Consider the following 14,583-nt stretch of genomic DNA (forward strand, 5'->3'; position numbering starts at 1 on the left):
TAAAACAAACCAGATTTTATGATGAAATATAAAAGTGATTTTATTGCGAGTATCCAGAGATGAAATATTTTAGAACTAGCGGTATATTACAATGTATTTTCACGAATTCCACGTCAAATCTGTATTTTAATTTTAAAAAGTTACATATAGTGTATGGAAGGTTAATAATCTATGTATAACAATCAATACTGCACTATAATTGAGTCCTTCTAGAAATGGAATACATAGATAATCAAGCTTCGCCCTCGACTTGTTAGCGGGAAATTAAAATAAGTACCCTATGTGTCCTTCCTGACTATATTACATCTGTGCCGAATTTCGTCGAGATCTTTACCGTTCTTGTACGCTACAAATATCACTCGCTAATTTTTGTTATTTAATTTCAGACCAATCGATAGTTCGCTATTTTGTTCATTTTGCCATTTAAGTTGCCGCATGCTCGTTGCCACCTTGATAAAAAAATACTCAGAGTTCAATCGAAAAAAAAAACTTTATCCTTAATATTTCAAAGTTGTAATAAAAACTTCGCATCTAAATTTCTGTCTTTGCAAACTTGCGTTAAGTGTAGTTATTAACAGCTCTTGTTAAAACTTGTTGCGAAATGCAACAAAACAGCAGTTGAAGTAATTTGACTAACTCGAGCGTTACACATTCACTAGTCTTTGAGAATAATTTATTTCCTACGTTGTATTTTCTTCTACTACACAATTCTCAACGCGACGTTTGCAACTGTAGGGTTAATTTGGTATGTTTAATGTATTGCACAAGTTTTAACATAACGTGAGATATAAATAAATATCTCTAGTTTTGGGTTTAAACTAGTTTATTTTTGCGTTGTAGATAATCTCGTTTATCTCCTTATATTTTTAAATTCAATCTAAAGTAGTAAGCGAAAGTTTAGATGGATGGATGGAATAAAAAAATAAAAAAAAACTAAATCTTCGTAAAATCATTCTAATGTTTTGTGCCAACACTTTTTTTAGATTTAAAAAATATCAGCTATTTTGAATTTTTGTCTACCCATATTTATATTTTATAGTTTTTTAATTGGAAACAGTTTTAAATTTTCATACTTCTTTATTTCGACTTACTCATCTTTATCCTAGTTTCAAATTAAATTGAGTTTCCAAGGATTCAGCCACGCGAAAAATTCATAAAGAGTTGTGGCCACTTTGAACTAATTAGAACAGTGTTCATTTCGCTCGCTTTGCATTTAAATAAAGAACTATTAACTCCTTTTTACTATTCCCCTTGTGATTAAATAATGAGGTAACCAGAACAAAGATAAAAAATAAGAATATAATCTGATGTGAAATCGTGGAGAATAATATTAAAGTTATTATTTAAATTCATGTCTTCGGGTAATTTATTGAATGAATTCTTACTAAAAGTTTACTATACCGATGAAGAAAAATCGGTCCACTAGCGGCGGAGTTATGCTGTAACACACATAAAAAAAATAAAAAAACATACAGACGAATTGAGTACCTCCTTCTTTTGGGAAGTCGGTCAAAAAATTTCTAAAACAAATTAATTTATTCTTTGCTTTAAAACACTACGGATATAATCAATCATATCGTTTTATCTCTTTTTAAACAGACTTATGTATTCAATAACCGTAAGATAATAAAAATGTTAAAGTAATACAGAATATGAATTAAAACTTTACCAATTTCCTCACCCCGTTTCTAAAATTGTAACAGGATAAGCGTTCTATTTAAATTGTCAAACTCCGCTGGTTCCGCAAACTTTGTTCGCATCCGCAAACATTCACAACACTGCGACGTGACGACTACGTAATGAGAACAACGTAACAACAGGTAACTAGTATTCCGACTGTTATAAAATCCCATACAATAATTCCACATATGTATATAAACAGTATACACAAATGTTATTTGTAAGATTTATTTAAGGTACGTGATATCAGTAGTTAAAATAGTTTAAACTATCAGATTAATGTCAAAATAAATAAAAAGTTTCAAACTTATATATGTTTTAAATTTTTCTTAGCTTTCGCCACCGAATTAGTCCCCGTGGAATTAAAAGTAAGTAGCCTATGTGTTATATTCCGTATATCCTCTACATCTATGCCAAATTTAATCGAGATCCTTTCATCACTTTAGGCTACAAATTCTAACAAACATCCATCTAATTGCGTGTTTACAATATTAGTAAGAAATAAAATAATGATACAATATTTATGAAGCCCTTGAAACAACGTACCAAGACTTCAATGTCTTCTTCGCGACACATAAAGGACTCACATTCAATTTTATTTAATTAAATAGATTATTTTATTATGGAAATTAGCGTATGAAAAATATTGATTATTTTTTCTTTGATAAACGACGGATTCAAAAGGTTACCCTTTATAAGTTATCGCCAAGACATTTTCCGACACGTGACTCGTTCAAGATAGATCGCTTCCACGTGAGCTTCCACTTAAGGACATGAAAACCTTTTATGTTACTTAAGATTGAACAAGGTAAACGTTTTACCAAGTTACGCTAATTTTTCATTCAAAACGAAAGACAATTTACTAACTTAATAATCTTTGAATAAACCATGTGTGTGCTTTTTGATGATATATTGTTAACTTTTGGAAATCATCAACAATTAATTACTTTATGTGTTAGAAAACAAGATATGGCAATACCTTTGCTTAAACACCTAGTAGTAGTGATAGTTGAACTTAGTTGTAGCAGAAAACATAGTTACTAATACTTACTAATATTATAAATGGGAAAGTTAAGATGGATGGATATTTGTTAGAGTTTGTAGTCTAAACGGGTGAACGGATCTCGATGAAATTTGGCATAGACGTAGGGGATATCCTGGAACAACACATAGACTACTCACTTTTCTTTTTTTAGTTCCACGCAGACGAAGCTGCGGGCGAAAGCTAGTTTTATCACAAAACCACATATGTTTTGCCAAAAATATCGGCTGCGCAGAATTAAAAAGAACTAAGTAAATAGCTTACATGTTATTTCAGACTATGTTCTACATCTTCAAATCTTTCCAAAAGCCAAATTTCAGAGAGAGAGAGAGAGAAAGAGAGAGAGAGAGAGAGGAAGAGAAATGAGAAAAATCATACAATGAACTTTTCGCATTTATAATATTAGTACACTGTGAATACAAACCCTGTCAATCTTTTTACAACAGAAATATACGAAACAATGTACTAAAAACTCAGAAAAAAGTAACGAAATCCCTTTGCAATATATCCCTGTATATGTTTCCTTTTGTGTCTTCGCTTTGATTTGAATATTGAATATTAAGATAAGCAGGTGCAAGTTTATATTATTCACAAAGTCGGTAGATGTTTATCAAAAATTGCCATAAAACATATTCTTTATCGCGTACGTTTCAGTAATCTTTGTCTTGAATCCTCTTTCATTAATAATTTATGAAACATACAAAATTTGAATATAGTCACGCATTTTATGTCGATTTCAAACATAGAGAAGAAAAATAGAATCGCCATTTTCGTAAACACAAAAAGAACTTTGAAGAGATTTTAGAAAAAAACCTAGGAGATAGAATGAATGTAATTCCAATTTACGGATGATTTAAAAATCAAATTGTGTTTGCAATTGTTTGCAAATAAATTATACAGGATATTAAACATCTATAAAAATTACTATACATGGTAATTTTTAACTGATAGATTGTGTTTCATTGAGAATATTTCGTATTTACGAGCAAGTAGTCGCGGACGGGAAATGAATTACGGTGAAGTAATCTGTGCTAGCTACGTGCATATAATCTATTGCATTCATTTACTTAACGCTAGTATTGTATTTAACCAATTTAAGAAAAAATATTTGTCCTTATTTACACAAAAACTTGTAAAGAAACGGTAATAAAAATGAGGAAATAATTACTAGGATCGATTTAGTTACAGTATTCATTTTAAATGATTACATATATTTTAAAATATAATTTCAAATAATTAACATAGCTAATTTTCGCTTCATGTATCTTTCTTTGTATGAAAAGACAAAAATGATAATTCACGTAAATAAGCAACAGACAAAATAATGTAGGAAATATTAGGAGTACAAAAATTACTAATTCAAAGACCATAAATAACATTTATAAATCCCCATGTGACTCATAAAGGAAAAGAAAAAAGTACGACCCACATACATTTTCATAATAATTTTGCTAACGTACTTTTTAAGAACGACCAGTTATTTCTATGTGTATTTAGAACATACTGACAATAGATAATAACTAGTTAGACAAAACATAAGAGGTAAAATGTATTTCCCTTTTTAAGGTAATTTCATGAACAGATGAACTTGAAATTTAACACAGTTTTAATTGTTACATTTTTTTACATAGACAACAGTAGTAATCAGCTCTTTCCCATTTTTATTGTACTCCTTATTTACATCGACATTAGCTTTTACTTTCTATTCATTCTTTTTTTTTTTAAATGCCAGTAGATGTTATTTGAGTGGATAATCTGTGACAAAATCAAAGTAATGAGAAGTAAATAAGAAAATATTTCATCATCATCATCACCAGCACACTATATGTACGTCCACATAGAGGATCCCAGAGTCTACCCTAAGTACGAAGCAGCAATCAACTCGTTGGTCTTCGATGACATCACACAATTATAATTTTGCCCTTATCCTTTGAATTTCGTTTTTAATTAAAGTGTTCAGATGACATTTTATGTTTATGCACGGTGATTTAATTTCAATTTTGCCGTTAGATCTAACAGAACAGGAAATGTTATCATGCAAGGAAATTGCACCACCAAGAAGTACCAGACTGCACATTTCACACTATAAATCGTATGTGCCCAAATATTTTATTTTACTCAAACATATAATCTATCAATACTTCCTATATCTATCTATACTTCATTTAATAAAACGTAAACACACACTTCTTTGTTGTCTAAGATGTCAGTAATAACAGAATATTTTTGAATAATGCTTTTTTTAATAAGAGGCCCTACACTTGCGTCACGCTTTAGGCTATATATTTTCACGCCGTTAAACTTAGAGGTAAATATTTTGAATAAAAACCCTAATGTGTGAAAGAGACCATAAGTTGCTGCCAACATCAAGGAAGCAAGATTGCCAAGGTTGATTGACAGTCACTATGACATTTGCTATTGATCATTTGACAAATGTAAACATTAAAGTTTTTTATAATATACATGCAGATGAAGCCGCACAGGAACAGCTAGAATTAAGTAATATTACTTTATTTCAAACTACAAACGGATAGGAAAAATTAAACAATTTAATGCTGTTATGTTCGACGTCCTTCAGTCTACAAAAGGAGGTCTTTGAAAATGAATATAAACATAATTTATACATTAAATACGATGTATTTTAAGGTACTTTACAAGATTATTATTCTTTCATTTCATTTAAATAATAATGGTAAAATTAACAGATGTATGAATACATAGTACTATATACGCTTAGGTTTTATTTTCGATATTCCGATGTTTCTAGCATTAATCTATTTTTTTCATTCATAAAATGGGGTGCATTTCTCTTCAGCACTGTATTTTTGCTCTACATGCAAGAAAACATTTATGAATAGTTTGCGGCGACTCTGCAATAGATAAACTATTTGGTACTTTTACTACTTCAAACAAAAGGTATCACCTAATACTTTTTAAATTATTTTCTTTGTAAATAAATCGTTTTTCTTCCTATCATATTTATGGAACTTGCACAATTCATATAGCAAACAGTTGTGTTACGAATCCAATTCTTACCACGAATAAATGTAGTAATGGTTAAACGGGTTTATTTTTTTTATTTTTCATAATTTAACCTAAAATACACGCAATGCGGAGAGCTTGAAATGTTCACACTAAAGTTCAAATTAATGCCCGTTTCACAAGAGGGCAAAACAGTTTGACAGTAGAATAGGATATAATAGTGGTGTAGTCGCTTGATCACAGACGCGGAGACGGAATAGTACTGTCCTCAGAGTACGTGCATTCAAACTATAGCAGTACTGTTACTGAATACTACTCTAAGTAATTGGTCTACCCTCGTGAAACTAGCATCAGGTAGGTCTGTGCGTGGCGCAGCATCCGGCACACAGCATTACAGGCGTCGGCTGAGCAAACACATCTGCCACCCCTCTCCGCCCCCTTACACGCATGCCCTGGATTTTTTATGTCCATAAATGAAATTCTAACCTAGACAATAGCAAGTCATATGTGCGAAAATGTAAATAAATTATTTTAGAATATGTTACGGACTATTAAAATTATGACAAGAATAACTTTGCGTGTTTCAACAACGCGGTTTTATATTTTTGCTTCATTAAAAAATATACCGCAGTCTATTTCTCATTAAGAATTCAACATAACTTTTATTACTTTAAAATTTTCATACAATTTAACTTTTAATTGATTCAAAAACATTGAAAATAATAGACAGCAAATACGAAAAATGGCGTTTAAACCACATTGCATTGCGGAATTTGTGCTCGTAACGACGCCGTAATTTGCAGATGGATTTGGATTGCAGACACGAATTCGAAACGCGGATTTGGGGAAATGTTGCCTTGTTTCAAAGCTGTGTTAAAGTTGATCAAAAGTCGTGGTTTTTTGCCTTTTTAAGTCAACATTCGTTTGACAACATTAAGATGTAATTTATACTTATGTGGTTTGTGTGGTTTCCGTAGTGTGATGGATATCTCGAGTACTTCACATGCACAAGAAACCCGGTTCGATCCCGGGCGGGAACATTTTTCCTTGAAATTGTAATAACGTAACTCTCCTGTAACCTACAAAATTAATAATAATTTCGTTACATACATCATGATTTGTCGTTGTTTAATAGTAATACTTCTCTTAAATTTCCGACCATAATGTTACTCGAATTTTTTATCTTTAAATGAAAGAAAATTGGTAGAATTTATTGTTAATACTTTACAATTTTTTTGTTTCTCCATGGTCTAGAAACACATTTCTTTAGTATTATTTTATAAGTGACTTGAACAATTTTTGTGTAATTAAAAAAAAGTTTCTTTAATTTCGATTGACTTAACCTTTTTTGGAATAACTTTCTCATTTTAATAATTTCGTTTGACTTGAAAATGGTACATTTAACTATTCCACAATACAAATTGAGCAAAATGCATTTCGTAGTACAAATTTGCATTTTAAAAGGCTTGTCTCAGCAACGCAGTGAATAATGCAGAAGATAAAGGATTTCAGCGCGACGCGACAACAAATTAACGTTTCACAAATTATTTCTTAATGCTACAGAATGTTACAATTTGTAAATAAACTGTTGTTTACTATTTTCTTTATTTAAACCAATGCAAATCCTAATTATTAAACATATTAATGTAGGATAAGGAGGTTATAAGAGGTTATAAGGAGGTTAGATATGTTTCTTTTTAATATGTTTTCTTTTTAATTGATTTCGAATTTTAAACTTTTATACGTTGGTTTAAAATTAGTTTTAAGTTGAGAGTCGGAGAAAAAAAGAGGAACGACGATGTAATAAGATGTGTTTTTTTGTAAAATGGTGTAAATATTAAAAACAGCGATAGTTAACGAGTTTATTTTTATTTGATCGAGCCACAACCCCACATTAATATAGCCTGTGTTACTGTGATAAAGTCGCTTTCTAATGGTAAAAGAATTTTTGAAATCGGCCCAGTAGTTTTTGAGTTTGTTGTTAATATACAAAAATACTATTCGTTCCACATTATATATTGAGGGACTGACCCACCAAATTGTAAATTGTCTGATAACAATCCAACTTTTAAAATATGTGATGGAAATATCGGATTTTGTTCCCTTATCTGACATCATTTTTAAGCTAGCTGAGCCTTTATCACCCAGTGGTGGGACAGGCCCTAAGTATACATTTACAATTATATAAATTACATAATGATATTGAAAACTTTTTACCCTTATATACATAAACAATATATTTAAAAACCTAAATGGTGCCTAAAGCAATCGAAGTGTAAACTCATGAGATACCCTTTAGACAGGAGAAGGCGCGCCAGACAAGATTAATGGCGCGTACGTGGCCATAACTTGCAAAGGCTAGAATGTAAAAACAAATAAGAAATTATGGAGCGTTCCTACATTCAATATCCCTATTTTCTATTTGTCTATAATTTAATCTGCTTAAACAATTACAAAATCACTAGCTGTCGCTCGCGACTCCGTCCGGGTGGTATTAGAAAACAGACGAACTATGTAAATTAGAAAAAACTACATGCCCTTGGGAACCGGACATTTTCGGGGATGAACCTTATCTTATGTGTACTCCAGACTTTGTTTTATATCTGTGCCAAATTTCAATAACATATGTTGAACCGTTGCAGAATTATCGAATATACATTTAAAACTAATAATGCATCCCACGGGAACCGTAACTCTTTTCGGGATAAAAAGTAGCCTATACGTAAGTAGACTAAGCTCTACGTCTGTGCCGAATTTCATCGAAATCCGTTCAGCCGTTTAGACTACGAAATCTAACAAACATCCATTCATCCATCTAAGTATTATTATAAATGCAAACTATTGCATTTATAATATTACTAGCTTTCGCCCGCGACTCCGTCCGCGTAGAATTAAAAAAACAAAAATAAGTAGCCTATGTGTTCTTCCAGACTATCCTCTAGAACTATGGCAAATTTCATCGTGATCCGTTCAGCAGTTTAGGTTTTAAACTCTAACAAACATCCATCCATCTAAACTTTCGCATTTATAATATTAGTAGTTAGAAGTAAGATCTATACAATTCATATACGTTTTAATTAATAAAAAAATAAGAGTTTATTAGAAGTAAAATGGCACGTACTCTGTCGTGCTTATATTCAAATGAAACAAAATAAAACTACAAGTTACACATTGTAAGGGATACATTGTACTTCAGTAACAAGTTGGGAAGGACAATTATCAAATTAGGGCTTTCAACAATTTCAGTAACACCTGTTGCTAATACCTTAATTAAAACTTTAACTTGAAGAGTATCAATTTGTATTTATTAAGTGAAAACCATTAATTACAATTGTTTATTGTTTAAAATTGTAATTCAAGGCATTAGTTCCACTCGAAGTATTTAAACTAATTAGCCGAAGTTTTTGTAAGTATTTATCTCTGTTTCAAACAAAATAAGCGGGATTAAAATTTTATATGACACTAGATTTCGCCCGCGACTCCATCCGCGTGGTATGAAAAATAAACAAAAGTGAGTAGCCTATGTGTCCTTCCAGAGTATCCTCTACATTTATACCAAATTTCATAGAAATCCGTTCAGCCATTTAGATAGAGATCCATCCATATAAATTTTCGCATTTATATTATTAATATGATATCAAACATTTCTGTATGAGTTTTTTAATTGAGGAAACTTACAGTATATTCTAATTATACTAGTAAGAAATTTATACTCCAAATGTAATTAACGGCTACGTTTATACCGAATATTAGAATATAGATTGTTTGGTGAAATGATTAACGATTTTATAATTAAATCGCTCCCTATCGTTAATTTCGGAGTGACGCTTCTCGGAGAGATTGATTGTTATTGTAACTTTTAAAGACTAATCAGATTTGTCCATGTTTTGTTTTGCGAGTTAAACAATGTTAATGACTAACTATTTCAAAAGCCGAAAGGTAAGCGTATGTTAATTGTACTCGGAAGGAAACAATTGCAAGAATATCGTACGCGTAATATGTAACGAACTAAGGTTCTATCACGAAAATTTACGTAGCTAGAATGCTTGCGTAATGTCATGGACAAAATTAGTATGAGATGTGTTGGCACTTCATGTACACCTCTGGTGTGGATAACGATAACGAAAATACTCTCACGAATATTCATGATAAGCCCTATGTAATCTGTAATCATTAACCTGTACATTCGGTCAAGTTTTAGAATGGCTTTTAATATCTATTTAAAGATTGTTGATATCACAAATTCTATATTTTCACCATTGTCAAATATGACAAAAAGAATCTGTTTTGTTATTCAAATTCCAGTTGTACGGTTCTTTTATCTGTCCTTTTAGCTTTGTACATTTTTAGCATTATAAAAATGTATCGTCTTTGTAAAGGAATATCTCTGAATCTCTGAAATATATCGTACATTGTACTATTTAATGTTTATTTTATTGTTATTTTTAATCAAATTATATACTTTTAATATAAACTATACGTGCTTAGTATACTCAACATGTATATAACGTCATATCCTGTTTGGATGTCTGAATCAGTTATCAAGTCAGTATTGATTTACTCTAAACTAGTTAAACTTTGTCGGGCGTCGCCTAATTCATTTGAAAGCAATTTATTGAAAGGTCCGCTTTATTTGTTTTTATATTCATAAGAGATTTCTAGTATAAATCAACACACATTTTTTTAATTGTATCTAGAAAATGATTATTGTATACTGCATTGTAAAATTACACACAATACATAATTGTTAAGCAACGAAGCATATGAACAAATTATAGTCGTATTTATTGTGGACTCATCTAATAATAGTGAAGATTATACAGTCTCAGATATAAGACTTCATAGAAATTCTTCTGTTAGTTCCAACTAGAAAAAACCTAAGTTAGCTTACTGTGCTGTAATAATAATTTTGTAGTCGGAATTTAAAGATATCATATTTATTTTCAGTTAAGACGAAAAGTGAGATTTATAGCTTAGTGAAATTATAAAATTTTAATAATAATATATTTATTATTTTTAATTGAGCATTTGAAAATTTTAGTATGACGCTTGGTATTGCAACATTGTCTGTTATTACGAGTATAATATTAGTGGAAGGTGATTTTAACAATCCGCGGTACTATGATTTTGATGTTGGACTTTTATTAGATAATGATAGAATACTAATTAGTTACACAAAATGTTTCTTAGATAAAGGACCTTGTACACCTGACGCCAAAGAATTTAAACGTAAGTTATCCTTTGACAAGGATTTTTTTAATCCAATCGGATCAAATTCAATTTAATAGTGTTAGAGTCCGGTGTAACATCTTCGAATGGGTTCGCACGATGCAATACTACGACCACAAAAAACATGCGTAAAGTGGAAGTAACTCTGAGTTTGTTTTGATGTGTGTCCGTAACAGAGGCCTTATTTTACTCATTTCACCCTTTTCATACAAGGAACGGATTTACCGTTTGAAAACATTGAAATCTTAAAAATTTCAGATGATATCCCTGAAGTTTTACGAACTTCCTGTGGAAAATGTACAAACAAACAAAAGGAGATAATCAAACAAGTTATAGGAGCGGTGATGAAACGTCATCCCAAGTCTTGGGTACAACTCCTCGACAAATATGATCCAGAGAGCAAATATATTGACGACTTTAACAAGTTCATTGCAGAAGAATAATTTAAAGTTACTCTAATAATTGAGGTATATGTTACTTGAATACGAAGGAGCCAGCTGAAAATCAGCGCAGGAACGTCTTAGTCCCTCACGCTTACGCTGAGCTGGCTACTTTTTGCCACGATTGTTTGTTTTCTTTAGAATAAATCCTTTTATATATTTTTTTTTGTGACAATAAATACATATTAATTCATTTAAGTAATAAGAAAATTATCTTTATGTTTTTACCCTACCGAGAGAAAGGCAAGTTTGTCAAATTTGAATAAAAATGCTTTTCTTATTCAAGCTTCAACGAATTCGTAAAGCTGCTTAATATTATAGCAAAAGTAATAAAACAATCAAACATGAACTGTGATATTTTAAAACTAATTTATCTCTGTTTTATTATTGGTAACATTAATACGCGTAAATTTTTTTTTTAATTATTTAGCTTCAAATTACCAACCAGTGATGCAAGATAAAAATTAAAACTAAAATTTTCTGTATCTTCGACCGAGGTTGAAGTTCGTTTACATCGCAAGCTTAATGAATGCCTCTAATTAGTTCCAAAGGGAAATACATTTCGCAGTACATATCTGCATCGTACGAGGCTGCAGATTAAAATAAAATCTCTACTATTATAATAAAGCGTAAACACACACCTCTTTGTTGCCTAAGATGTCAGCAATTACAGCATATTTTTGAATAATTATTTTTTTAATAAAAAGCCCTACACTTACTGCATGCTTTAGGCAATATATTTTCATATGTAAAAAATAAAATCAATTTTCATAATTTCATGCGGATGAAGCCGCATGGGAACAGCTAGTAACAGTTAATTTTGTGTTTATAAAACATATAGATGTCAATGATATTGTAAAGTATATATCTTACTAATATTTTAAATGGATGGATGGATATTTTTTTAGAGTTTGTAGCCTAAACAGCTGAACGGATCTTGATCCAATTTAGAAAAGATGTAGAGAAGAGAGAGCCTGGAAGAACACATAGACTACTTTTTTAACATCACGCAGAGGGAGTCGAGGGCGAAAGCGAGTGTGTTATGAGAAAATAACAACTGCAATGAAAACAAATATAGGAAACGAAAATCAATCAACTATTATTATTATAACTCTGTTAACAGTTAGTAATATTTGTCTACGCCAGTCACCGTGTGGAGGTGGCACAGAGCAATAGACCCACGGCTAGTCGTTCTAGGGGAAATGGATCTATGTGACCACTGTCCATGAAAACCTTACCTAACTTTAGACATATGAATCTGCCGAGGTAAACGCTATCCGACTAAAACAATATCTTTCAACAATTCAATATTCTGAGACAATATTTACTGAGGATACAACTTAGAATAAGACCTGACAAATGTTTAGGAAGAGAAACCAGAGGTCTTGCTTCAGTAACACTTTAATAAGGCTTTATTAGTAAATAAACTAAATATTAAACTAAGACAACAAGCAAATAAAAGTAATGATTACATTATCTTCTATGTTTTCAATCTATACATGTAATAAAATTGTAGTGAAATTGCTGATAACGAAAATCGCATTAAATTTTTTTTCTGTCTGTCTGGTCGCAGTTTATAGACTACTATTTTATCTTAATATTACGTGGTGTTAATAATATAAAATAGAAGGATTTACAAGTAATAACAATGAATCAGTAGCTCACTTTGGATTGCTCTGTTTTAATCCCACTGAAAGTAATTATCCAAAGAAAATACGAGCGGCCGCTACATTTGTAAAACGAGTTTTTTGCTAATAAAACGAAGAGAAAAAGCGCAATTAGAGAGCGCGTACAGCTGTCGGCCTTTGAATTTTACTTTCAACAGTACTGTATTTACGTAACTTTTAGCTAAAATATGAATATATACAATCTTTTTATTACCTATTCGTGAGAAAACTGTCACCCACTAAACTACGAAAGTTTTGGAAAGGAAATTACGTGTCCAGCTATGTAAAGATGGATGATGGTGTGCTGAGAATGGATAACTTTGAGCAAGAGAATATTTGAGAAATTCTGATATTTCAACCACTCGCAGCGAAATAAGGAAGAATATTATTGTCGCAACATGAACATATATATGCAAGGAGATAAAAGAAAAAGACACAAGAAATAATAACAGTATATCAATATGTGGAAGAGGATGGTTAAATAATGGTTAAACAAGTGATTGAAATTGGATTCTGGCGTTTTCGCCATTTGGCGGATTCAGGTGGCAGCTTGCTCATTTGCCACCTAATGATATAAAAAAGCATATAGTAGTTGATGGAATTGTACATAAAAATAGTAAATTCTGCAATTGTAAGTGGAACAACGTATATTTCCGATTTTACGTATAGGGATAATTACGTATGTATGGGTTACATAATTTCTAAAATATTTTATCACAATAGACGACTTCATTGCAAAATATTTAATACTTCTACCTACGAGTTAATGTACCGTAAGCCGTAATAGCGACAATTCCACTAACACCGCTATAAATAACCTCAATATATCAGCAGTCTTACTTTTTATTGCTTTTTTAATATGTAACATTGTATATCTACAGCAACATCCTAAATATACTTCACCTTTTATGCGGATAATTAGAATTAACTATGAAAAAGGATCAGTTTTATTAAAATTGTACACATTTATTGTGTGCCATGTTTCTAAAATGGTTTGAATGTAATGAAGATTGAGGTGTTAAATTGATTTTTTTCCTTACTATTTATTATCTAACATTATTTCACATTTGAGTATTTTAGCAATTTATTCTACTCGATATGAAAGGTCGATATATTATAAATTGCGATAAAATTGTTGTATATTCTCACAAAGGATATTTTTACTTTGATATGTAAATATCTATTGAAAATAGGCGACGTATTTTTGCCGCGTGAAATAGAAATCTGAGGAAAATTGGATATGAAAACGTTCATGTATACGGTTTATTTGAAATCTAAAGATCGAAAAAGTGAGAAAAATTCGCTCTTAATTTTTATTTGTAATCCTTTTAAGAGTAATATATTTTAATGTTTACAATAAATTTTCATGAAATTGCTTACATCTAAGTACAAGAAAAATTAGAAGCGACAGTCAAATGGTCCTTCCATTCCATTGTTTCCTTTATTCCTCGTATTCCCTCTTCATTGTATTTTAATAAAATTAATTTTGATAAATATAATAGTATTGTATTCAAGTTAATAATATTTGTGATGATAAACAAAA

At 30.7% G+C, this 14,583-nt stretch overlaps 1 protein-coding gene across 1 annotated transcript; it reads left to right on the forward strand.

Annotated features, from left to right (window-relative positions):
• Positions 1–10,746: 10,746 nt before the first annotated feature.
• LOC106102988 (ejaculatory bulb-specific protein 3-like) lies at positions 10,747–11,404 on the forward strand. The gene is made up of 2 exons (XM_013282615.1): positions 10,747–10,933; positions 11,192–11,404. Exons 1-2 carry the CDS (start codon positions 10,747–10,749, stop codon positions 11,374–11,376), a joined length of 372 nt encoding a protein of 123 aa, XP_013138069.1. The 3' UTR covers positions 11,377–11,404.
• The last annotated feature ends 3,179 nt before the right edge of the window (positions 11,405–14,583 follow it).

The sequence above is a fragment of the Papilio polytes genome, unplaced genomic scaffold (genome assembly GCF_000836215.1).
Source record: "Papilio polytes unplaced genomic scaffold, Ppol_1.0 DF823879.1, whole genome shotgun sequence".
In the NCBI taxonomy this organism is placed as follows: Eukaryota; Metazoa; Arthropoda; class Insecta; order Lepidoptera; family Papilionidae; genus Papilio; species Papilio polytes.